Source organism: Chiloscyllium plagiosum, unplaced genomic scaffold, assembly GCF_037043375.1.
Source record: "Chiloscyllium plagiosum isolate Xiang-an unplaced genomic scaffold, Cpla_swu_hap1 HiC_scaffold_33, whole genome shotgun sequence".
NCBI classification, from domain to species: domain Eukaryota; kingdom Metazoa; phylum Chordata; class Chondrichthyes; order Orectolobiformes; family Hemiscylliidae; genus Chiloscyllium; species Chiloscyllium plagiosum.
Window position 1 is genome coordinate 26325835 of NW_028270171.1, and position 26729 is coordinate 26352563.

General features: G+C 44.7%; 1 protein-coding gene across 1 annotated transcript; it reads left to right on the forward strand.

Annotated features, from left to right (window-relative positions):
• The first annotated feature begins 1959 nt into the window (after positions 1-1959).
• mb (myoglobin) lies at positions 1960-11388 on the forward strand. The gene is made up of 3 exons (XM_043679990.2): positions 1960-2116; positions 7210-7429; positions 9567-11388. Exons 1-3 carry the CDS (start codon positions 2034-2036, stop codon positions 9711-9713), a joined length of 450 nt encoding a protein of 149 aa, XP_043535925.1. The 5' UTR covers positions 1960-2033; the 3' UTR covers positions 9714-11388.
• The last annotated feature ends 15341 nt before the right edge of the window (positions 11389-26729 follow it).

Here is a 26729-nt window from a genome sequence, read left to right on the forward strand (position 1 = left end):
CTGAAGTGTATGATTTTGTTTAGTAAAATGTTCTGAGGTTATGAAAGAGTTCTGTAGAATGCTGCTCCTATCCTTGTCTGTTAGTCTAAGATTACTCTATTGTTCCCTCACACATAGTCAGCTTTACTGAGATAGTGATGTCTGAGTACCTGCCAGCAGCCAGGGATGTGTGACCTTTCTATATTTGCTCTGAATAATGTCGACAAGAGGGAAAATGTGGTTTGGCAAAGTCACCACAGAATTATGTTCCGTGGATCGACAAATCCTTTTATAACAGACGATACAACATGACAGCCCTTTGACCACAAGTCCATCAGGAAATAGTCAGCACATAACGTTCGTCAAGACCCTGTGGGAAATGGAGAGGGTGAATCCTGTCGGGTTGTTCCCTGGGCAGACTGTCAAAGTCATTCGGCAGAATGTCCCATCACCAGAACTTTCCAACAAGCCCCAAGACATCACTCGGCTGGTGGGGAGAAGGGCACTGCCTGTCAGATCCTTCATGTACGCCCGGTCGGTCTGTGCCATCGCACGCTGCCCTTGAAGCGGCTGTGGGGGATAGAGACTGTCACACATCTCCTTCTGAAATGGGCCTTTGTCAAGGAAGTCTGGAGAGAGATGCAGTAGCTCAGTGGTTAGCACTGCTGCCTCACAGCGCCAGAGACCCGGGTTCAATTCCCACCTCAGGGAACTGACTGTGTGGAGTTTGTACATGCTCCCCGTGTCTGCGTGGGTTTCCTCCGGGTGCTCCAGTTTCCTCGCACAGTCCAAAGATGTGCAGATTAAGTGAATTGGCCACGCTAAATTGCCCGTAGTGTTAGGTGAAGGGATAAATGTAAGGGAATGGGTAGGGGTGGGTTGCTCTTCGGAGGGTCGGTGTGGACTTGTTGGGCCGAAGGGCCTGTTTCCACACTGTAAGTAATCTAATCTAATCTAAAGGGTCATGTTGAGGCTCGTCCCGAGCAGCTCCGTGAGGCGGGACTCTGTGCTCTACGGTCTGTTCCCCGGGACACACACCAAGACAAACACCGACTGCGCCTGGAGGACCATCAACTCAGTGAGAGACGCTCTTTGATCTGCCCGAAACGTGTTGGTCTTCCAGAGCAAGGAGCTGACCCTGACCGAGTGTTACAGACTGACACCTTCCAAGGTTCAGGACTAAGTGCTGAGGGGCGCACTGAAGCTTGGGGCAGCTGCTGCCAAGGGACAGTGGGGAAAGGTCACTCCTAAGATCTTTCTGCTGTAGAGCACCAAGAAGTTAGGGAGTGTAGATCTCGTCAGGAATGTGTGAGTGACAAGAAGTTTAAATGCATATTGTAATTATAAATTGTTAGTATTAACTGTAGTTGGTACCTCAGAGTTTGTGAACAGAAATGAGATCTCTATAATGTCAAATTTAAGCCATTGTATACGTTTACGATTTAAGCATCATATGTCCTGGGCGCAGTCCATTCTCCCCCTAAACCAATGGACACCACAAATAAAGTATATTCCCAGAAAAAAGTAGGTGCCAACACAAGAGTATAGAAAACTCCAAAATGTGCACAGGGTGATCTGGGTGAGGGTTAACTGAACACAGTCTTTGTGCAGCCCTCATTCAGCGTGGCCCCTTCTCTAACTCTGGAACCTGAGATTCTGTACTCTCCTGTTCAAATCTTTTGTGAACTGACAGCCTGGGTTCCAGCAAAAGCAAATGTCACATTTCCTGTCATTCAACAAGGTAAAGCCCACAGCTTGTGGAGATTGGAAAGGTCTACATGAAGAGCTGGGACTGTGTGGGGGGTCTGTTAGTCCTCTCACTGACCAGCCTCTGCTCAGTACTGTTAGTCCCTGATAAGGACTTGCCAAAACCTCTCATACCTGCGCAGCAATGCGGCTCAAAATAGGCAGCTTAGACTGCAGGGGATTGGCTGACTGATGGGAGGAGGGAGAGAGCATTCAGCAAGGTATAAAAGGTCCAGTTTGCAGCTACAGCCAGAGTCATTCCTGGCATTTGTTTGGAGCATAAAGGTCTTTACACTGAGGTCTGAAGAATGAGTGACTGGGAGAATGTGAATACGGTCTGGAGTGCGGTGGAGCCAAACATAACTACTGTCGGGCAGAATATTCTACTGCGGTAAATCACTGTCCTGCATCACTTCGATGTATTAGTCCTGTGAAAGTAACTCTCTTGCTCCTTTTCAGAGTTGGGACCAGTGTCGTCTCTGACACAGTTTTGGTGTCTCTCACACGCGATTCTGTGTCCAAGTCCCACCAAAACATCACTGGTCGCAGAATGGAAAATGCCACGAAAATGTAGTTTTGTTTAATTCCCAAAGGTGAGTCAAAGCCCTGACTTGAACAGACAGGTCACTTTCTGCAACTGAACGGTAAATATTTGGACCTTGAAACCCTGCTGGAAAAGAAGAAAGTGAATTCTGACGGTTATTCCTGAGTGTGTTTTATTTGTTCTCTTCCTCCGTGACTTAGTCTGCGCTCAGCCCCCCCCTTCTGCACCTTGACTATCAATTCCCTGGTTACAAATGCCCGTCTCCACTAATGGGTCACTCCCCAACCACCCACCTCCCCCCTTCACCAATGGGTCACTCTCCCCCAAAGGGTCACTCCCCAAAACCCCTCTCCCGCAATGGGTCAGTCTCCAAACGTTCCCTGTTTGACTAGTTACCCTTTAACCACCCCCTTCTACGTGCCGTCTCTGCGAAATTGCCCCCTTTTTCAACTAATCACTCCCTCCCTCCCAGAAATGTTACCCCAAATGCCCCCCTCTCCAACCAGTCTCTCCTGAGCTACCTCTTCTATCCAAACACCCCATTCCCAGACATGACCCTCCGCAACCACTCACTATCCAACCAGCTGCTGTGTGATGACCCACTCACTGTCATGGCAATTATGTGAAATTTATGTGTGTTGTATTTACCAGAGAAACGTCTTTTGGGATGCACTGAGGTTAAGAGAGAGAGAGAGAGTGTGTGTGTGTGACCACAGTTGACTCCTGTGAATTGCTGAGTGTACAGCGGGAAGCAAGGTCTATCCAAATCTCAATGTCTGCTTGGTGTTGTGAAGAGATGCGTGCAATGCTTGTAGTGTTGTGAATGTCTTTTGTGTAATGCTGTAAGTTTACCTGTTGTGGACAGGTGGGTGGAGCTGTCTGTTGTGAAGAGACGATTTGTGCAGAAGCTGATTGGTGTTAGAGGGTAAATATATAATCACATCAGTTCTCATGTAGGATGTGTGAACATAGGCGACTGCGTGTAATAGTGTAGCATCAGGAGGCAGTGACTGTTGTGCACCTTCCAAGTTGGTGTGAAATGGTGTGAGTGCAGTGGCTGCTGTGAAACAGTGGTTATAAAATGTGGACTGTCTGCTCACCATGAGTTCTCATCTCACAGACTGTTAGTGAGTCTCCCTCTGGGACAATGTTAGAATCTCCCTCTGGAATGCTTTTAGAGTCTCCCTCTGGGATAGTGTTAGAGTCTATCTCTGGGATAGCATTTGAGTCTCCCTCTGGGATAATGTTAGTGAGTCTCCCTCTGGGATAATGTTCGAGTCTCCCTCTGGGATAATGTTTGAGTCTCCCTCTGGGATAGAGTTTGAGTTTCTCTCTGGGATAATGTTCGAGCATTCTTCTGGGATAATGTGCGAGTGTCCCTCTGGGATAATGTTCGAGTGTCCCTCTGGGATAGCGTTAGAGTTTCTCTCTGGGATAATGTGCGAGTGTCCCTCTGGGATAGCATTAGAGTGTCCCTCTGGGATAGCATTAGAGTGTCCCTCTGAGATAGCGTTCGAGTGTCCCTCTGGGATAATGTTAGTGAGTCTCCCTCTGGGATAATGTTTGAGTCTCCCTCTGGGATAGCGTTAGAGTTTCTCTCTGGGATAATGTTCGAGCGTCCCTCTGGGATAATGTGCGAGTGTCCCTCTGGGATAGCATTAGAGTGTTCCTCTGGGATAATGTTTGAGTCTCCCTCTGGGATAGCGTTAGAGTGTCCCTCTGGGATAATGTTAGTGAGTCTCCATCTGGGAAAATGTTCGAGTCTCCCTCTGGGATAATGTACAAGTCTCCCTTTGGGATAGCGTTAGAGTGTTCCTCTGGGATAATGTTAGAATTCCCTCTGGGGTAATGTTTGAGTCTCCCTTTGGGATAGTTTTAGAGTCTCCCTCTGGGATAATGTTAGAATTCCCTCTGGGGTAATGTTTGAGTCTCCCTTTGGGATAGTTTTAGAGTCTCCCTCTGGGATAATGTTAGAATTCCCTCTGGGGTAATGTTTGAGTCTCCCTTTGGGATAGTTTTAGAGTCTCCCTCTGGGATAATGTTAGAATTCCCTCTGGGGTAATGTTTGAGTCTCCCTTTGGGATAGTGTTAGAGTCTCCCTCTGGGTTAATGTTAGTGAGTCTCCCTTTCAGGTACCAAACTAGCATTAGCCCCTATAGGCACATTTTAACAAATTGCTTCCTCATCTCTGGGCACCTCAAGGAGGTCAGAGAGCAGATGTAGAGACAAATGAGACATTTGGAAACCAAGCATCTCAGTGTCAAGACAAGGCTGCAACTCTCACTAATTGCTTCATCAATGACCTTCACTCTAACAGAAGGTCACAAGTAGGTAAACTAACTGTTCATTTCCATGTCTCATTCCTTCACCAAGTGGACAACATTCCGGATTCACTTTGTAAGAGACAACTGACATTGGCACCATCATAAGTGCCAGGTAATGGTCATCTCCAACGCAAGCAAATCTAACCATCTCCCCATGGCATCCAGTGGGAATACAATGGCTGAATGGCCCGCCATTAATATCCTGTGTTGCCCAACATTGATGTAGCTTGACCAGCTGTCTCAGTAATATGGTCATAGGTCAGAGACTGGGTAATCTGAGAAAGGGAACGTGGATCTCACCTTCCCAGAGTTGGTCAGTCAGGTATGAGACACAAATCAGAAATGGGACGGAATACTCTCCAGTTTCTTCACTGAGTGAAATTCTACCAGTGCTCAAGAAGGTCGACACCATCCAGGCCAAAACTTAATTGGCACTCCCTCCGTCACATTAAACATTACACCATCCACCAAGATTTCACACGGGCAGCAATGCAAAAGACATTTTGATCATGGTGTACTGTGTCCAATTCTGGTCACCCTGTTAGAGGAAGGACATTATTAAGCCGGAGAGGGTTCAGAAGAGACTTACCAGGATGTTGCTGGGAATGGAAGGTTTGAGTTACAAAGGAGAGGCTGGGTAGGCCGGGGCTTCTTTCACAGGAGCGCAGGAGATTGAGAGGTGACTTTATAGATGTTTATAAAATCATGAGGGGTATAGGCAGAGTTAATGGCAGGTGTCTTTTCCTGAGGATGAGGGATTCAAGATTAGGGGGCACAGTTTTAAGGTGAGAAGAGACAGATTTAAAAAAGACATGAGGAGCAAACCTTTTTTGCACAGAGGGTGGTTCATGTGTGGAATGAACTGCCTGAGGAAGTGGTGGATGCGGGTCCAATTACAATGCTTAAGAAACATTTGGATGGATACATGAATAGGAAAGGTTTGGAGGGATATGGGTCAGGAACAGGCAGGTGGGACTAGTTGAGTTTGGGATTATGTTCAGCATGGACTGGTTGGACCGAAGGATCTGTTTCCATATTGTGTGATTCTATAAATGTCACCAGTACAAACCATTGGGCTGAATGGCCTGTACCTTGCACATTCTCTGTGTGCCTCTGTAGCTGGATTGCTGACAGTTATTAAAGGCATCTGCTAAGTTAGGGGTCAGCCGTGAAATGGATGCATATTGAGGAATGCTTTTGTTTCCCTAGGGAGAGGGCAAGGTCAGGACATTGTCAGAGAGAGACTGACGGCATCCGTAAATAACATTTCAGTTCATCGGAATTCTTTCATTGTGACATATTTGGATGCCGAGCAACAAACTCAAAGTTAAAAATAAAGTTTGTGCACTGGTCAGTGTGTGGCACAGTGCAGGGTTTGAACCTATGACCTAAGCTGACATTACCAGGGCAGGGAGTGCTACACTGTTCCTGCGCTGCTGTCTTTGGGATGAAATGTTAAACCAGTGGCCATTGTGGGGAGCTATCCTCAGAGTCTTGTCTAACTGTTACAAGCTGCCATTAGGTAGGTTTCTGATATCCCCCTTGCCCTGGTCTTATTAGATTAGATTCCCTACAGTGTGGAAACAGGCCCTTCAGCCCAACAGGTCCACACTGATCCTCCGAAGAGCAGCCCACCCCCCTCTGACTAATGCACCTATCACTACAGGCAATTTAACATGGCCAATTCACCTGACCTGCATATCTTTGGACTGTGGGAGGAAACTGGAGCACCCGGAGGTAACCCACGCAGACACGGGGAGAATGTGCAAACTCCACACAGACAGTTGCCCGAGGCTGGAATCGAACCTGGGTCCCTGGTGCTGTGAGGCAGCCATGCTAACCACTGAGCCACCGTGCTGCCCGTGGTCTGTCAGCCTTTTACCCTCATCTCCAGTTTCATTTGTTGAGAGTTATAAGTGTTCAATAAAAATTTAGGGAAAAAAGGCAACTTGTTTTAATCATCCTTCTGGGCTGCTTGTCGTTGTTTCCTGGAGATTAAATTTTCATGCAGCGAAACTCCAGGACACACCCGGGGGGGTTGGTAACCCTTGTCCTGCCCAAAGTGTTATCCTCAGCCAAAATGGTGGTGGTTATTAGCATACCGCCATTAATGGCATCATGCTGTGTCCAAATCGGCTACTTTGCTTCCTATCTTACACACGTGACCGTAAGTTATCGGATCATTGAGATTGTGAAAGGTGCTACATAAATGTAAAGTCTTCCTTTTAATGCTTATTTCTTGGGTTATAAGGCGCCTTGCTTCCTATGCCCTGAGATTGAAAGGGTTTTGTGAAGCCAGCGCTGGTGTTATTTGAGGGCTGTCTCTGAGAGACTGGTTTGGAAAGACAGAGATGTGGCAAGAATGGAATGGGGTGGGGGGGGGGGATGAAGGGGGAGGGAGGGAGCAGTTAAATGTCCGCAGCAACCCTGAGAAGTCCTCAGGTCATTCCTCTCTCTCCTTTACCCCAATCCTCTTCAATTCATCTTTCCTTCCTCTACCCTTTGCTTCATAGCCCTAGGATTTCTTCCTCAACCCTTGTGCAGGACAATTAAAAAGTAAGAAGGTGCCACTTTAACCTTCCTCTCTCTCTCTCTCTCTCTCTTCCCCCCCTTCAGATTATTCAAGGAACACCCGGACACCAAAGCCTTATTCCCCAAGTTTAAGGATATCCCTCTGGAACAGCTGGGGAACAATGAGGACCTTCGCAAACATGGAACCACTGTTCTCCGGGCTCTTGGCAATATTTTTAGACAGAAGGGAAACCATAGTGTCAATGTGAAGGAACTTGCAGACACTCATATCAACAAACACAAAATCCCACCTTATAACTTCACTGTGAGTACTGCAAGACCACGCCGGGCTGTTTCAGAGCCAACTGCTTAGTTAAGATACTTTGGCTTGTCATGTAAGGTGCCAGTTGACCCTTCACAGAGATGTACAGCACAGAAAATGACCCTTCGGTCCAACTCGTCCATACTGACCAGATATCCTAAACTAATCTAGTCCCATTTGCCAGCATTTGGCCCATATCCCTCTAAACCCTTCCTTTTCAAGTACCCATCCAGATGCTTTTTAAATGTTGAAACTGTACCACTTCCTCAGGCAGCTCATCCCATACTCACACCACCCTCTGCGTGACAAAGTGGCCCCTTAGTTCCCTTTTAACTTTTTCCCCTCTCTCCTTAAACCTATGCTGTCCAGTTTTGGACTCCTCTACACTGGGAAATAGATTTTGTCTACTTACCCTACCCATGCCCCTCATGATTTTATAAACCTCTGTAAAGTCACACCTCACCCTCTGATGCTCCGGGGAAAACAACCCCAACCTATTCAGCTTCTCCCTATAGCTCAAACCCATCAGTCCTGGCAAACGTCCTTGTAAATCGCTTCTGCATCTTTTCAAGTTTCACACCACCTTTCCTATAGCAGGGAGATCAGGATTGAATGCAGTATTCCAAAATAATGCCTAACCAATGCCCTGTCCGGTCACGACATGATGTCCAAACTCCGATGCACATGCCAATAAAGGCAAGTGTGCCAAATGTCTTTTTCACCACCCTGTCAACCTGTGTCTCCACTTCCAAAGAAGTACAAACGCACACTGTAAGGTCTCTTACACTCCTACCATTAAGACCTGCCCTGGTTTGTCTTACCAAAATGCAACACCTCACATTTATCTAAATTAAACTCCATCTGCCACTCCTTGGCCCATCTGATCTGAGAACTCCATCCTATGCCAGTTTCCAGCTGTTGAGCAGTACTTCTGTTGGTTACAGCTCCTCAAAAGTGTCTTGAGGATTTTCCCCAATTTCAAGGATACCATCTCCCAACCTTTGAGGCTATGGCTCATGACGCCTCATTCCCTCCAACCCATCAAGCAAATTTCTTTCAATTTCTGTCCCTTCTTACCGCCAAGGGATAGCGATCCTTCCTATCCATTCAATCTAGACCCCTCATAAGTGTCAGGGAAGAGGCACTGAATCAGAAATGAATCTTTGGTGTGGCACTGTGGGCCATGGGGATGGTAACACCTTGAATTGACCCTAGCCAGATAGTTTAGATAGCCAATGGTGGTCCTCCCCCATCACTGCCCTCAATCACCAGAAATCGCTGTCAAATTGAGTACAGGAGTTGGGAGGTTATGTTGCGGCTGTACAGGACATTGGTTAGGCCGCTGTTGGAATATTGCGTGCAATTCTGGTCTCCTTCCTATCGGAAAGGTGTTGCGAAACTTGAAAGGGTTCAGAAAAGATTTACAAGGGTGTTGCCAGGGTTGGAGGATTTGAGCTACAGGGAGAGGCTGAATAGGCTGGGGCTGTTTTCCCTGGAGCGTGGAAGCTGAGGGATGACCTTATAGAGGTTTACAAAATTATGAGGGGCACGGATAGGGTAAATAGACAAAGTCTTTTCCCTGGGGTGGGGGAGTCCAGAACTCGAGGGCATAGGTTTAGGGTGAGAGGGGAAAGATATAAAAGGGACCTAAGGGGCAATTTTTTCACGCAGAGGGTGGTACGTGTAAGGAATGAGCTGCCAGAGGATGTGGTGGAGGCTGGTATAATTGCAACATTGAAAAGACATTTGGATGGGTATATGCATAGGAAGGGTTTGGAGGGATATGGGCCGGGTGATGGCAGGTGGGACTAGATTGGGTTGGGATATCTGGCTGGCATGGACGAGTTGGACTGAAGGGTCTGTTTCCCTGCAGTACATCTCTATGACTCTATGACTCTATAAGTCATTAACTCCCTTGGTGACCATAATCTTTCCTAATGTATGCTGCTAACCAGAGAAGGTGACAACCTGCTGGACCAGTGTCTAAATGGCCATACACTCACTCCACCTCTAGACAAAATATAATTCCCTTGATTAAACCACACCCTCCCTCTCCAGACACACCCAAGACCTTATTTAAACATATTTATTTGCTAATGCCAGCATTCTTACTTTGTCTGTCACTTTCTCTCCCCCATAGTTAATCACCACCGTTGCTTTGGTCGTCTTGACTGAGATGTACCCAGGTGAAATGACTAAACCGATTCAGGATTCGTTCTCAAAGGTTTTCAAAATCATCTGCTCTGACCTCGAGCAATTGTACAAGGCGGCTAACTTCCAAGGTTAAAGAGGGCAGTGGGCACTCCTGAGCCTGGATCATAGCTAATGGCACGGAAATCGCAACATGTAGTTTATCTGTAACAGCGTGGTAGTGGTGGTTACACAGCTATTAATATTTACGCAGTGAATTCTTCCACATGTAACAAACGTGTGCAAATTCAGTTAGATAATGAAATATTAACCCTTGCTTCTATGTGAATTCTTACCCGTTCTTCCACTTTGAAGACCCCTAGGTTCCCAGGAAATCCTCACTCCACTGTGGGACATTCTACTACTGAATTCCAAAGTAGGGTTCAAACTCTTAATTGTACTTTGTACAAGGCTCCAAACCCCCAGGCCTGCTTTACCAGTCAGTAAGGTCACTGCTCATTGTGGGCATCAGTGCTAATTGGCTGCACCATCCCCATATCCCTCAATTGCCCAAGTCATAGTCATAGAGATGTACAGCATGGTCCAACCCATCCATGCCGACCAGATATTCCAACCCTGCCTAAAATGCAGTACACTTTTCTAAGTTTGTAGCTTTAATCCAAATTGCTGATGCTGCAGTGCCATGGCTCCAGCTGTTGCATTGTGATGCCAAGACCCATGTCCTTCCCTTAACTTAGAGGGATTTTAGGATCTGCTTTTCAAACGTGAATTATCCAAGAGGATTTAATTGCCTGAGTCATTTTTGCTTCTGACTTAACACTCTCAGCATTTTCAGATGTAGGATAATTCAAATCCTAAAATATCTGGAAGATGCTGTGACTGTGCAGATTGAGAGATTTAAAAACAGTCAGTGCTATTGGCTGTGGACTGTCACTATCTCCCTCGGAGATTGGCAAGGGTGCCGTGGGGCTGGTCTGATTACAGGGTTAGCGGTCCCAGAGCAACAACAGCTCATTGTAACCCGAGCCATTACATTCAGCTGCTATTGCATGGGGAGTCTGTACCAGGGTGCTAGGGTTCAGATTTTGCGATCCTCCCCCTGTTGGATGAGAAATCCAGTGAGATCCAGTGACATTGTACACAACTCATCAATGAGATATGAAAATACCCACAGGAATGCCGTGAACACAGTTTTGCTCACTCCAGCCCAAAGCTTAACAGGTACGAAGGAGGATCAGATCCAACTTGGAGATGGCGGTGTTGGACTGGGGTGGACAAAGTTAAAAATCACACAACACCAGGTTATAGTCCAACAGGTTTATATGGAAGCGCTATGGTTGTACCACCTGATGAAGGAGCAGCGCTTCCAAATAAACCTGTTGGACTATAACCTGGTGTTGTGTGATTTTTAACTTTGATCAAATTAGAGTTTTTTTGGCGTACTGCTTGTGTATTTTACAGATACTCCATCCCAGGTCAGAAAGATTTGAGCAGTAAATTTCAATGGGTGGGCCATTGGTGATTACATGGGGGGAGTGCATGCATCTGTATATTCTATGGAAATAGCCCACAGAGGATTGTTTTAGTTAAATAATGCATCACTTAACAATTGATGTATTGTGCCTTGTGCAGAGTTGTTCAAAAGAGTATTTCTACTCATGGGAAGAATGGGAACAAAAATGGCCAAGTTGCCTCGGTTTCTGAGTTGGGCTTTTGAGATTTGGACTGACCTTGTTTAGATAGGAAGGATCTCACACAAAGTTTATTAATCAAATTGTACATGAAAAGTTTTAATAAAGATTACACTCTGCTGTACTGTGTGATGTGGGTACTTTTCAGATAAACATACCTCAAATGGCTTAACCTTTGCTGTATTTAAGCAAAAGTATCACAGGTTTAAATGATTTTCAGTTGTGCTGGCATCATCATATGGATTTTCCATCACTGTTCCACCTCTAAGTTAAAAATCACACAACACCCAGGTTATAGTCCAACAGGTTTGTAACCTGGTGTTGTGTAATTTTTAACTTTGTCCACCCCAGTCCAACACGAGCTCCTCCACATCATGTCCCACCTCGACACAGTGAAAACATTCCCCACATCGAGAGCACTGAAATCATCACATATGTCTTACTGGGTATGATAAGCCTTATTATGGACCAGACCAGAACCCCCTCAATATATTTTAAGGTTGCCTAGACCCTAACCCTTTCTTATATTAAATGCAGATGTGAAGTGTGTGTTCCAGATGTGATGCGACTGGTCAAACTATTCAATGTTAAGCAAAACACAATTTATTTAAATACTATAATTAAAATACAAACAACAAATAAAAGAATTTGGAATAACTTAACTATTGGAAAACGTAACTGAATAGATACAATACCTATTACTCATGAACTGTTTCAATATAGTAACATCCCGTAAACATGTCTCTTGGCAAAAAGGCAAATTCAGACACAGGTTCTCAAATGCAGTTCTCCAATTCAGGAGGAAACAACATCAAGTAAAAATTCAGAATCATTTGCTGATTCTGAGAGCCTCAACAGCTTCTGATGGTACAGCTTTAAAAAAAACTAGAATACCTGGTCTGTGAGAGCTGACTACACCCAGTCAGGCTGCTTCCATTGTTTCAACCTTGCTTAAAAAAAAACTCAAAGCCTCACGTTGTTTATTCTAGTGGTTCTTGTAGGCTACTTGGCGCCTCTGCCTTACAACCTCTCTCAAAAAACCAGGACAAAATAACCTTTTAAAGTGACAGCAGCATCACAGCTGATATACGACAAGTGTCTTGAGGTCGGGACTGATCCAAATCCCATTATGGCGCGTCGGCAATATGAATCGAGTTTATTTTAAAGTAATTACTAAAAGGAGGAAAACTGATGAGGGAGATGCTTTTTCATTTCAGCAAGTGGGCCTGGAATGCACCGCCTGACAGTGGGGTGTGCATCTGGAGAGCTGACACAGACACAATGGGCCATATGCTTTTGCTCTGCACGGTAACAATTCTGCAGTTTTGTGATGAAGTAATTCTGGGATCAAAAGTGCCTCTGCGCTCACAACAATCTGACTCTTAACTGCCTTTTACAATGTGTTAGCAAGGCACACAAATGTATTAAGCAATCTAAAGAAGCATGCAATGAATCAGGACGGGTCTAAGCAATTAGCCTGCTGCATGTACGCCATTGTCCAGCTGAGACCCTGCAAAATCCTCTATACTTAGATCTGGGTGTTTGGGGCAAACTTGGAAGAACACACAATTCAGCCAATGACCCCATATTCTCTGGCCCTCAGTATACCCACAGACGTAGAACATAGAACTGTACAGCACAGGAACTGACCCTTTGACCCACGATGTTGTGCCAAACATGACACTAAATGCAATTAATCCCTTTTTGCCCTTCCATATCCCTCCATTCCTTGCATATTCACGTGCTTTAATAAAGTTCCTTAAATGCCCTTAACTTATCTGCCTCCACCACCATCCCTGGCAGTGTGTTCACGATTCCTATCACTCTCTGTGTAAAAAATCTGCCCTTCATGTCTCTTTTGAACCCTCCCCCTCTCACCTTAACTGCATGCCCCTCTAGACAATGACACAGGGGTACACCCAGGAGGCTACACTCCTGCAGATCCTCACAAAAGGTTTTGGATCCCATGAAATCTGACTACAGTTAAATATTGCAAGGTAACTCCGCCAGCTGGTTAACAACCCATTGTTCTTTACGACAGCCCCAAACTGCAATCCTAGCTCCTGGACAACACTTGGGAGAAGCATGGGGAAGAGCAAAGGATATCATTTAAGTTGGGAGATTTCATTGTCCATCAACACAAGTGACTCCGTTGTAGTACTGCTGGCTGAGTCCTGAAAGGAACTGCTGCCAGATGGGAAATGCAGTGGGAGAACCACCACGAGGGAATATCCTTGTCCTCATCAAATGCTGTGTTAATAAACCGTTGCACTCAATTCATTGTGAAGTCCTGTCTTCTCATGGAGGATTCCCTTTGTTATGTTTTGTGACACTATCATGACAATTTGACAGTTGGAATTGAGTTACTTAAATAAACCTGAAATATGAAAACGCTAGTATCAGTAACTGTGACCATAAAGCTACTGGGCTTGCTGTTGCACAATTGACCTTTCAGGAAGAAAACTACCTGGCTTCAAAATGATAAGATTCAGATAGGACTAGCAGCTGGAAACTGGGACCCATAAGGATGCAGCAGCAGCAGGAGAAGTATATTTTCGTAGAGTGTCTTCTCACCCTGTATATGACTCACGATTAATACTATCAAGCCAGACAGCCATCCCCATGTGAGCAGAAGAACAGACATACCTTCAAATGAGGTGCCAAACAGATGAAGCAACACAGGACTGCATCCATCCTGTTACAGTAGAAGCAGGGTCCTAGATATATAAAGCTAAGCAATCCCACAAACAAAGCTTTGAGTTATAGGGAGAGACTGAATACACTGGGGCTGTTTTCCCTGGAGTGTCAGAGGCTGAGGGGTGACCTTATAGAGGTTTTACAAAATCATGAGGGGCATGGATAGGGTAAATAGCCAAGGTCATTTCCCCAGGGTAGGGGGTCCAAAACTAGAGGGCATAGTTTTAAGGTGAGAGGGGAAAAATTTAAAAGGGACCTAACGGGCAACTTTGTCACACAGAGGGTGGTGCGTGTATGGAATGAATTGCTGGAGCAAGTGGTGGAGGCTGGTACGATTACAGAGGAACCTCGATTATCCAATGGACACGTGTGGGCAGTATTTTGTTTGGTTAATCGAATTCCGGATAATCGGATGCTTGATAACATTGTTAGCCAGGCCTCCGGACTTTGCTATCTTGTCTGGATAATCCGAAATTCGGTTAATTGAATGTCAGATAATCGAAGTTCCTCTGTACAATATTTAAAAGGCATCTGGATGGGTACATGTCATGGGGAGACTGGGAGCTGTATTTTCTCCCTCAGTACAAATTGGAAAGGTTTAGCAGTATATGGGCCAAATGCTGGCAAATGGGACTCGATTAATTTTGGATATCTTGTTTGCATGGATGTGTTGGATCGAAGGGTCTATTTACATGTTGTACATCTCTATGACTCTGCAGTCCTGTTGCACCCAGTCTATTTTGATTTGATTTGATTTACTGTAGTCATATGTAAGTTTTGTTTTGTGAACAGCACAGGCAAATCATGACAAAGAAGGACATAGAGATCATAGGGTGCTTAGACAGAGCAAGAATTCCAGCAGGCAAGTAAGCAATGGGAAGAGGCAGTTTCATAAACAATTCCACCTCAATGATCCGAGTGTAAAAGCCAGGACTGAAGGGCTTACAAACTCTCTGCAGCCAAATGCGCCAAGGTGGTGATCCATGTTAGCTTTCTCCTTAGGTCTCCATCGTCACAGCAGCCAGCCTTCTGCTAATTTGGTTGATGACCCCATGATATCCAGAAACAGTGCACATGCTGGAAACAGCAAACAATGGTGTTCAGTGACAATCTCCCAGCTGCAGGGTAGGAGACCTCAGCTTCAGAACCAGTCCTCATCACTAATCAAGCTGTTCCTGTCAAGCTGTGGCAGCTACCTACAACGTGAGCATTGAAATCAGATACAGTCAGTCAACGGGTGGCATGGTGGCTCAGTGGTTAGCACTGCTCCCTCACAGCGCCAGAGACCCGGGTTCGATTCCAGCCTCAGGCGACTGTCTGTGTGGAGTTTGCACATTCTTCCCGTGTCTGTGTGGGTTTCCTCCCACAGTCCAAAGATGTGCAGGTCAGGTGAATTGGCCATGCTAAATAGCCCATAGTGACAAGTGCATTAGTAGGAGAATGGGTCTGGGTGGGTTCCTCTTCGGAGGGTCGGTGTGGACTTGTTGGGCCAAAGGGCTTGTTTCTGCACAGTAGGGAATCTAATCTAAAAATTTACTATCCCAGCAGCCTATTTTCAATTGGCAAAGCGATAGGAGGTGTTCATGACAATGCTATTAAATAGTACTTAGAAATAATTTCCAAATTTGTTCTCATCCAAAACTACTTGATTCCTGACCTTGTGACAACCTTTGTGTAAAAATGGACAAAAGTGCTGAGTTCGAGGTGAGATGTGGGACTATAAATGACTTGAAAATATCATTTGGTGAAATGTGACACTGAAGAGTGGTGGTGGCAGTGACATCAATGAGACTGGAGGGAAGATTCTCCACAGGCTGTAGCCATAATTAGCACAAAGGAAGTTGTCAGAGGTCAATCATTTCATTTCATGCATTGCTGCAGGATTTCCTCAGGACAGTGTCCCTAGTCATAGAGTCACAGAGCAAGGAAACAGACCCTTCGGTCTAACCAGTCCATGCCGAATCCCAAACTAAACTAGTCCCACCTGCCTGCTCCTGGCCCATATACCTCTAAAGCTTTCCTCTTCATGTACTTATCCAAATGTCGTTTAATGTGGGCGACATGGTGGCACAGTGGGCGGCACGGTGGCACAGTGGGCAGCACGGTGGCACAGTGGTTAGCACTGCTGCCTCACAGCGCCTGAGACCCGGGTACAATTCCCGCCTCAGGCGACTGACTGTGTGGAGTTTGCACGTTCTCCCCGTGTCTGCGTGGGTTTCCTCCGGGTGCTCCGGTTTCCTCCCACAGTCCAAAGATGTGCAGGGTCAGGTGAATTGGCCATGCTAAATTGCCCGTAGTGTTAGGTAAGGGGTAAATGTAGGGGTATGGGTGGGTTTCGCTTCGGCAGGTCAGTGTGGACTTGTTGGGCCGAAGGGCCTGTTTCCACACTGTAATGTAATCTAATCTAATCATTGTAATTGTGCCCACACCCACCACTCCCTCAGGAAATTCCACAGGCGAAACCACCCTCTGTGTGAAAACAATTGTCCCTCATGTTTTTAAAAATCTCTCTCCTTAAAAATGTGCTGCCTAGTTTTGAAAACCCCCATCCTAGGGAAAAGGCACCTGCCATAAACAGCATCTATGGCCCTCACCATTTTATAGACTTCTATAAGGTCGCCCCTCAACCTCCTACACTCCAGTGAAAAAGTCCCAGCCTCTTCCAGCCTTCCTTTATATCTCAAACCTTCCATACCCAGTAACATCCTGGTAAATCCTTTCTGAACCCTCTCCAATCGGTGACCTTCATTTGATCATAGATTGGCAAGGTTTGCTGATAAATGCATACTGTTCATGATTTTTCCTCAGACAGTGAAATAGCCTGTGTTCTCCAAAATCTGCTTAACACCGGGGTGGGCTAATAAGTAACAATGTGGAAAACACAAATATCAGACCGTTGAACATCTTACATCAAGAGACCATCTAGCCACCACTATTTGAGATTCAGTTGTATTAAAAATGTTGAATTTCTTTCCCACATTGTGTTCTCGTGTTAATCCACTATCTTAAACTTTTACTTCCTCCACCAACCCAATGTAGCTGCAGGGTGTGGCATCTATAAGACAATCTGTAACAATGCCCCAGGGCTTCTTTGATCGAATCTCCTAAAGGCCATGATCTATATAATGGGAACACTTCAAACTCTCGAAGTTATACTGCAGCCAGACTGACTGACATCATTGCTGGGGTCAGAATCATAAAACTCCTAACAATGCTAAGGGAATACCTTCACCCCATGGATCTGCAGCTCAAGAACACAGCCTGTTCAGGGACAAAGGATGCTGGCCCTGCACCACGAGTGAAGAGAATTCACTTTGATAACATTTAGTCACCATCTCTAACTGGTCTGAAAAAGCAACCCATGTTTCTAGGCTGTGCAATTGTTGAGTCCAAAAGAAGGCATCCCTGGAACAGAAGCTCTTTTCAACAGAGCTGGTTTTGAGAGGAAATCAAAAATGACACTGCCAGATATGAAACAAACTGCAAATGTTGGAAAAGCACAACAGGTTCAGAAACATCAAGGAGAAATGGCAGGAATAGTTTTGAGGTGGAGCTCAGTTTTCCCCTCTTAATTTTATTCGTATTGGGCAGGATAACACTCTTTTACATCAATTGGCATTTTAAAACAAACACTTTTTCAGACCTAGGTCACTGGACTGAAATGTTAACTCTGCCTTCTCTCCACAGATGCTGCCGAGTTTCTCCAGCAATTTCTGTTTTTGTTTCAAGTAAATAAATAGCTGGTAATACAGAACTCAGTTTGCATGTGGAACAATTTGCGAGAATACCAATTTAAAGGAATAACCAATCTTTTTTTTTCTTTTGCACGTGGAGAATCCTTTACACTGATCCAGCTCCCTCAGAGCCAGCTCTCAGAGTGAACAAAACATCTGACACTCCAGATTTTTTTATTGTAAATTTTCCCCCACACTACAGCCGAACAGCAATAGTGCTTATTTTTTCCCCAGCACCTATGGGCGGCACGGTGGTTAGCACTGCTGCCTCACAGCGCCGGAGACCTGGGTTCAATTCCCGACTCAGGTGACTGATTGTGTGGAGTTTGCACGTTCTCCCCGTGTCTGCGTGGGTTGCCTCCAGGTGCTCCAGTTTGCTCCCACAGTCCAAAGATGTGCAGGTCAGGTGAATTGGCCACGCTAAATTGCCTGCAGTGTTAGGTAAGGGGTAAATGTAGAGGTATGGGTGGGTTGCGCTTCGGCGGGTCGGTGTAGACTTGTTGGGCCGAAGGGCGTGTTTCCACACTGTAAGTAATCTAATCTAATCTATGTGTTGTGTGTGCAGGTGTAGGACACAGTGAATAACAAGTGCGCAAATGTTTATTTACTAGGTGATAATCAACCTTTTTAAAAATTTCCTCCCTCTACACTACCGCCTGACAGCAGTGCTTATTTTACCCCAGCACCCATGTCATATGTGTGCAGGTGTCGGACACAGTGAAAAACAACAAATGTGTAAACCTTTATTGATATTCCACCACCATGAGGAAAGCAAGCACCCAAGTGGCCAGTGACAAGCATTGCCCTTCTCAAAGGGCAATGCTGCATGATCAAATAGGGATTAAATCAAAAGAGTTAGAGGGAAGAAATAATAGACTCCACTCCCTGCAGTGTCCACCTTTCCCTGAAAATCTCAAAGGTGTTGGCGGACACTCAGGCTCGAACGTAGCTGCGGAAGAGGGGCAGGCAAACGGCCTGAATGACCCCTTCCACGGCCCACTGCCTGGACCTGTTTATGGCCAGGCCCAGGAGCAGACCTATGAGGAGGTCCTCTGATGTGCCCTCACCAGGTGATAACCAACCTTTTTATTTACCCACACTACACCCGATCAATGGTAGTGCTTACTTTTCCCAGCATCTATGTGTTGTGCGTACAGGTGTAAGCCACACTGGAGAACAAATGTGTAAATCTTTATTTACCATGTGATAAACCAACCCTTTTTTTAAAACAGAGGCCGGTATCCCGTCACCAACTCGCCCTTTATTTACATGTGGAGACTCTTTGACACTGATCTAGTTTCCTCAGAGCAAGCTCTCAGGGTCAGCACCCATGTTGTGTGCAGGTGTAGGCCACAGCTAAGAACAAGTGCGTAACTCTTTAGTTACCAGGAGATAACCACTTTTTATTTTTTTTAAATTTTTTTTCCCCTTTTTTATATTAACCCCCACACTACCCACCTAAGTGCGGTAGTGCTTATTTTCTCCCCAGCACCCATGGTGTGTGTGTGCAGGTGTGAGACACAGTGAAAGACACAAAGTGCACGAATCTTCATCCAATTTCCACCACCAGGAAGATAGGAAAACACCCGGGTGGCCAGTGACAAACACAGCCCTTCACATCAAAGGGCAGTGCTGTGTGATCAAAACAGTGAAGGGGAGGGTAGGGACTAAATCAAAATAGAATTGGAGGGAGAAATGATGCACTCCACTCCCTGCGGAGCCCACCTCTCCCTGAACAACTCCAGGGTGTTGGTCGACACCGCGTGCTCCTTCTCCAAGGACACCCGGGCCCTAACGTAACCACGGAAGAGGGGCAGGCAGTCGGCCCTAACGACCCCCTCCACGGCCCGCTGCCTGGACCTGTTGATGGCCAGTTTGGCCAGGCCCAGGAGCAGACCCACGAGGAGGTCTTCAGACCTGCCCTCCTTCCTGCGTACCGGGTGCCCGAAGATCAGGAGCGTGGGACTGAAGTGCAGCCAAAAGCAGAGCAGGTGGTTTTTAAGAAAATCAAAAAGGGAGTGCAAACGCCCACACCCAATATACATGTGGTCCATGGACTCCACAGCGCCATAGAACAAGCAGTTGGGCTGAGAGTCGGTGAACCACCGCAATCTGCGGGTGCAGGGGACTGCTGCGTGCAGCACCCTCCACCCCAGATCCCCGAGAGAAAGGGGGAGGACTCCTGCGTAGAGAGCCCTCCACTGGGGATCCCCACCGCCCGGTGGCAAATGGGCACGCCAAGGCATGTCCGGACGGTGGATGAGGGAGAAGAGGTGGATGGTGTGCAGCAGCAGTCTATACAGGGCCCTTCTTTTTACATCCTTGAAAGAAACAAAATTAAAATTCCGGAGGCGGCTCAGGTTGTGGGGCACAGGCTCCCCCGGGAAGTACGGGACCTTGGGGCCAATGTGAAATTCCGTCCAGGCTGGGGTGAGCGCGGACCGGATCCCACCGCATACCTGAGCGTCCTCCAACTGGTGCACTACGTGGGGTCCGAGCACCGCCTTAACCACTTTTTATTTATTTATTTTTGACACTCCTGTTTATTTTTTTTTGGCAGTGATTCTATGCTTATATTTTTTTTCCCCCCACACTACCACCTAAGTGCGGTATTAACCACTTTTTATACTGTGCAAGCGTGCTGTTTGATTGGCAAGTACGCTAATTCATAGAGGCGTTGTCATGGAGAATTCACCAGTTAACAGTGATTAACAATTAACTGTCAGGCTTGGTCTACATTTTAAACCAGGCAGGTTGATCCTGATTCATCAAGACATTGCCCCAAGGAACGAATCAGCAATGAGCTACCACACATTTTGTATAGTTGAGACAAGCTTGTCAGCTTAATTCTACACATACGCAGGAATCAGCTATTCACTGGAAAACTTCTCAGGACAATGCTTTTTCTAGAGTCAATCAGCTTAAAATTGAAACAAAGCCTGGCAGTTAACTGACAAATCATTAATAGATGCATCCTCTGGGGCAAGCCTCCAGTAATTATAGTACACTTGCTAATCGATCAGCATTCGTCTCTCATACAGTATAAAGTGCTTATTCCCTTGAACTGGCATTCTTGCAAACTGCTTTCTTGAGTCCCAAAATGTAAAACTTTCACAAAACATATTTCAGGAATAAACAAGGTTTGATCTTTGTTCAACTTGACTTGCATTTTATGTCAGGCACATTTCACATTAATCTTCCTCTATCTTTCTGTGATGGGAACATTCTGCTAAGGCTGGCATTTATTTCTGGAGAGGTAGGGTTTTTTTAAAATTAATTTCAAACATCTTACATGGATCACTTCCAGTCTGATGAGATTCGGGTTTGACCTGATTAATGAAACTGAAGGCTTGCAAGATACCAGAAACATTAATTAACTCAGCCAAATAATAATGCACTTACTATAAAATTCGTTGCAAATAAAACTTCTTGCAGATGCTGTTGAATACTGATCCACCAATTTGTACAGCTCGGTTTAAGTCTACATGTGAAAGAACTTATTGTTATTTTCTAAGCTGTAATTACATTTGGCAGAAACTAGTATTTTGTTATAGAATGCAGACCATTTGCAATTCATTTTTTGGAAACTGTAGGAAAAGTTCACTTAGTCTTGTCATGAAATAATACCAGTCATTTTGAGAGAGGTCCTTTTTTCTTATTTCACTTTCTCACAACAGTAGACCTTTGTTTCTGAGGTATGTTTAAATTTTGCATTGTGATAAGCTTCATTGACACTTGAGACAATTCCTTTGAAAATACAAACACAATTCCCCCAGAAGACCTAGCAGTGGCTGCAAAATGATAACCGTTACTCTGGAAACGTTTTGGAGGTGGTGCTTTGTTACAGGATCTTTATCAATAGCTTCCACTGTACTGCAGCCACAAAAAAAAATCGTTCACAGAAAATTGTTGCGATAAGCATTCAAAAGGTCTGAATGCCAACAAAGATTTTCAAAATGCTAGCTCGCTCCACAAACTTTGCTTTCTTTTGCAAGACGCATACGCTAGAAACCAGAAATAAAACACAATGCTGGAATTATTCAGCAGAGGTGAATGCAGAACATTTCATACAGTTAACCTTTTCATCAGAACTTTGTGTTAAACAATTGATCTGCTAAATATTACATATACACTCCCTGTTTTCATTATTAATACATTTACAATCATAAATAATCACTAGGTCTTCTGTAAGTGTGGTACTCACCTTAGACCTCGGTACACCTTACAGTCACCCAGTGGGGCATTCATTCCATTTAATCAGAATCATTTTTAGCTGAATTAGTCTTTATTAGTCATGCTTGACAGCATTTGTAATATTCTGGGAATTGGATGCACTTAACTGAATAATATTAGTGTGTGACAGGCATTTCTTTGTTTGCAAAACCACGTACAAAGTTTACATGTTAAACAGAACCATGTTGTTGCTCCCAACTCAGAAACAGCCACTCTCTCATTTTGAATTCGTGTCAATAGACTGCACAAATTCAAAGGCATTTCTCTTGCTTTTCCAGGTGGTAGGAACATTCTTTGCCAAATGGCTGTTTATTTTGCTGAAAGCATGAACGTTTTTGCGTTTATGGCAAGGAACACCAGTGTCAGTTAAACTTGCTTCTATTCACTCGAATGATGCACCCTTACATCAATGCAGATACGGTCAACACAAGTCCAACATCATCACTTACATAAAAGATACATCAACATGAGCTTTTTGAACTAAGTTGCATTTCAGATTGCCCAATTTTCATTCAAATTCATTTCTGACTATGTACAAATTCTCCATGAGAGGGAGGTGGTGATGTAGTGGTAATGTCACTGGCCTAGTACTCCAGGCTACTGTGAGGTCGTGGGTTTGAATTGTGGTAAAGTCTGAATTAAATACAAAGAAAAAGCTGGAATTAAAAGCTAGTCTGATGAAATCAAATTTCCTTACCTGATCTAGCATATATGTGACTCCATACCCATAGCAATGTGGTTGACTCTAACTGCCCTCTGAGTAAAACCTAACTAGCCACTCAGTTGTATCAAATACCTGTAAAACAGAAAGAACAGGACCACCCCAACACTCTGGTTGGATACATACATAACCCCAGATGTCCTACTTCGTGCTATCAGTTCTCTCAGCTCCAGCCCATTTCTGCAGGAGAGGAGTTCCTCAGGGGACTGTCCTAGACCCAAACTATCTCCAGCTGCTCCATCAATGACCTTCACTCCATCATAAGGACAAAATGGGATGTTCACTGATGATTGCACGTTTTTCCTCACTCAATTCTTTAGAGTCATAGATCTGTACAGTATGGAAACAGGCCCTCTGTCCAAGCCAACCAAATATTCAAATTAAATACATTTCTGCTTTTCTGTTTGGCAGTCAGTGACTAGTGGTGTGCCTCAGGGATGGGTGTGGTGACCACAATTATTCCCAATTTACATGGATGATTTAAGGTTGGGAACCAAATGAAGTGTTTCAAAGTTTGCAGATGACACTAAGATGAGTGTCAGAGCAAAATGAACAGAGGGACATAGTTTAAGTTAGAGGGTGCAGGTCTGGCAGATGGAATACAATCTTAATAAATGTGAAGTCATCCATTTTGGGAGGAATAACGTAAAAAGCATTATTACTTAAGTGGTAAAAAGTTGCAGCATGCTGCTGTGCAGAGGGACCTGGGTGTCCTTGTGCATGAATCACAGAAGGTTGGTCTGCAGGTACAACAGTTAATTATGAAGGCAGTTGGAAATTTGTCCTTCATTGCAAAAGGGATTGAGTTTAAAAGCAGAGAAGGTTATGTTGCAACTGTATAGGGTGCTGGTGAGACCACACCTGGAGTACAGTGTGCAGTTTTGGTCTCCTGACTTGAAAAAGGATGTACTGGCACTAAAGAGGGTACAGAAGAAGTTCACTAGGTTGATTCCGGAGTTGAGAGCGTTGGCTTATGAGGAGAAAATTAGTAGACTTAGATTATATTCATTGGAATTTAGAAGAATGGGGGGGGGGGGGGGGGGGCATCTTATAGAAACATATAAAATTATGAAGGGAATATATAAAGTAGAAGAGGAATGAATGTTTTCACTGGAAGGTGAGACTAGGACAAGAGGGCATAGTCACAAAACTAGGGGGAGCAGCTTTAGGACTGAATTGAAGAGGAACTTTTTCACCCAGACGGTTGTGAACATGTGGAACTCATACTTAGTGAAGTTATTGAGGCTTCCTCAGTAAATGTTTTTAAAGCTAAGATACATAATCTTTTGAACAAGAAAAGAATCGAGGGTTATGGTAAAAGGACGGATAAGTGGAGTTAAGGCCACAAAATGGCGGAGCAGGCTTGAAGGGCCAAAAGGCCAGCTCCTGCTCCTTGTTCTTAAGTTACCTAACTCTAGTCCCATTTGCCAGCATTTGGTCCAAATCCCTCTAAATCCTTCCTATTCACATACCCATCCAGATGCCTTTTAAATGTAACTGTACCAGCCCCCACCACTTGCTCAGGCAGCTCATTCCATACACGCACCACCCTCCGAGTGAAAAAGTTGTTCCTTTGGTCCCTTTTAAATTTTGCCCCTCTCACTGTAAACCCATACCCTCTAGTTTTGGACTCCCCCACCTGAGAAAAGATCTTGACCATTTACCCTATCCATGCCCCTCATGACGTTATAAACCTCTAAAGTTCATCCCTCAGCCTCCAACGCTCCAGGGAAAAGAGGCCCAGCCTATTCAGCCTCTCCGTGTAGCTCAAACCCTCCAGTCCTGGCAACATCTTTTCTGAACCCTTTCACAACATACTTTTTAGAGCAGGGAGACCAGAATTGCACACAGTATTCCAATATTGGCCCAACCAATGTCCTTCACAGCTACAACATGACCTCCAACTCCTATAGTCAATGCACTGACCAACAAAGAAAAGCACACCAAATGCCTTCTTCACTATCTTGTCTACCTGCGACTCCACTTTCAAGGAACTTTGAACCTGCATGCCAAGGTCTCTTCATTAAGCAACACTCCCTCGGACCTTACCAACAACTGAACAAGTCTTTCCCTGATTTGCCTTTACAAAATGCTGCACCCTACATTTATCTAAATTAAACTCAGTCATCTTTTGGTCCACTGGCCTATCTGATCAAGATCTCAAGCAGTGCCTAATAACATCCAATCTTGAGTTGGCAAATGCCAGTCAATGTTGAAACTTTATTGCTGGAACAGCACAGCAGGTCAGGCAGCATCCAGTCAATGGCTATCTACAACATGAAAACACAATCAATCACCCCTTGATACTCAACGGCATTACCATCACAGAATCCCTCATTATCCCAACATAATGGGAGCTACAATTGACCAGAAACTGAAATTGACTAGCATATGAATATTGTGGCTATAAAAGCAGGTCACAAGCGGAGTATTTTAAGGCAAACAACTCACCTCCTATCTCCCAAATGCCTGCCCACTATCTACAAATCTAAACCTACATCACTTAATCTGTTTATTACCAATGTATCCTGCCTAATGACTACCTATCCACCACCTTCAACTTGCACTCTCTTCACCACTAACACAGTGGCAACAGTAAGCATCACATAGAAGATACATTGCAATATTTCACCAATTTTGACAGCTTCAAACCCCCAAGCCTCCACCGCCTAGAAGGACAAGGGCAGCAAGGAAACACCACCCGCAAGTTTCTCTTCCAACTTGGAACTAAATCCTTGATCCTTCATCATTGCTTAGTCAAAATGCTGGAACTCCCTCCCTTACAAGCGCTGTGGATGTTCTCATCACTTCAGTAGACATATTTTCCAGGGCAATAAATGTTGGTGCAGGCTGTGATGCCCACTTCCCTTGAATGAATACAAAACAAAAATTGTTGCCATGTAAAATAATTTGATATTCAATCACTAACCAGCTTATTACTTTTGGTGCATCAGAAATTTTACTGCTTGGTCCTGACTGGACTTATGGGACAAAGTGGGCCCTATATCAAATTAGTTTGGGTAGCCTCATCCAACTTTATTTTATATCAACCTGGTTGGATAAATTATGGCATATCTCTGTTGGCATTATATCCTGAGGTGGCCTTCTGGCCCAGACGTAAGAATGTCCCACTATGCCACACTTTGTGGTCGTTATTTGGCACCGATCTGAGCAGAGAAGTTTTTCCAAATCTACAATATACTGTTGTCTTAACCAATAAATGAGTTGATGGCACAAATTCTCACGAATGGGTATGATTGAATGGCCATTACAGACACGTGGTTGCAGGGTGGTTACAACTGGGAGTTAAATATCCAGGGGTATCAAACTACTCAAAGACAGATAGGAAGGAAAGGGAGTTGGTGTAGCTCTGATATTTAAGGGTGATATCAAGGCAGTAGTGAGAAATGATATAGGTTCTATGTATGATATAGGTAATATGGAAAAAAAGGTTGAATCAATATGGGTGAAAATTAGAAATAGTAAGGAAATAGTCACGAATAGACAGAGTCTACAGACCACCAGATAATATCTTGGTGGGTAGGCAAAAAACCGATCCATGTAAAACTGGCACAGTAATTGTCATGGGGATTTTAATCTACATACTGATTGGTAAAACCAAGTCAGTCAAGACAGCCTTGAGGAGTTTACAGAGTGTACCTGCGATAGTTTCCTCAAACAGTATGCAATGGAATCCACAAAGCAGCAAGCTATCCTGAATCTGGTCCTGTATAATGAAACAGGAATAATTGATAAACTCATAGCTAGGGATCCTCTCGGGAGGAGCGATCACAGTATGGTTGAATTTAAAATACAGATGGAGGGTGAGAAGGTAAAATTCAAAACCAGTGTCTTGTGCTTAAATAAAGCAGACTACAATGGGATGAGGGGGACATTGGTTAAGGTAGACTGGGAGCAAAGACTATATGGGGGGACAATTGAAGAACAGTGGAGGACTTTCAAAGCAATTTTTAACTATGCTCAGCAAAACTACATACCAGTGAAAAAGGAGGACTATTGGAAAAGGGATAATCAGTCATGGATAACTAAAGCAGTAAAGGAGGGTATCAAATTGA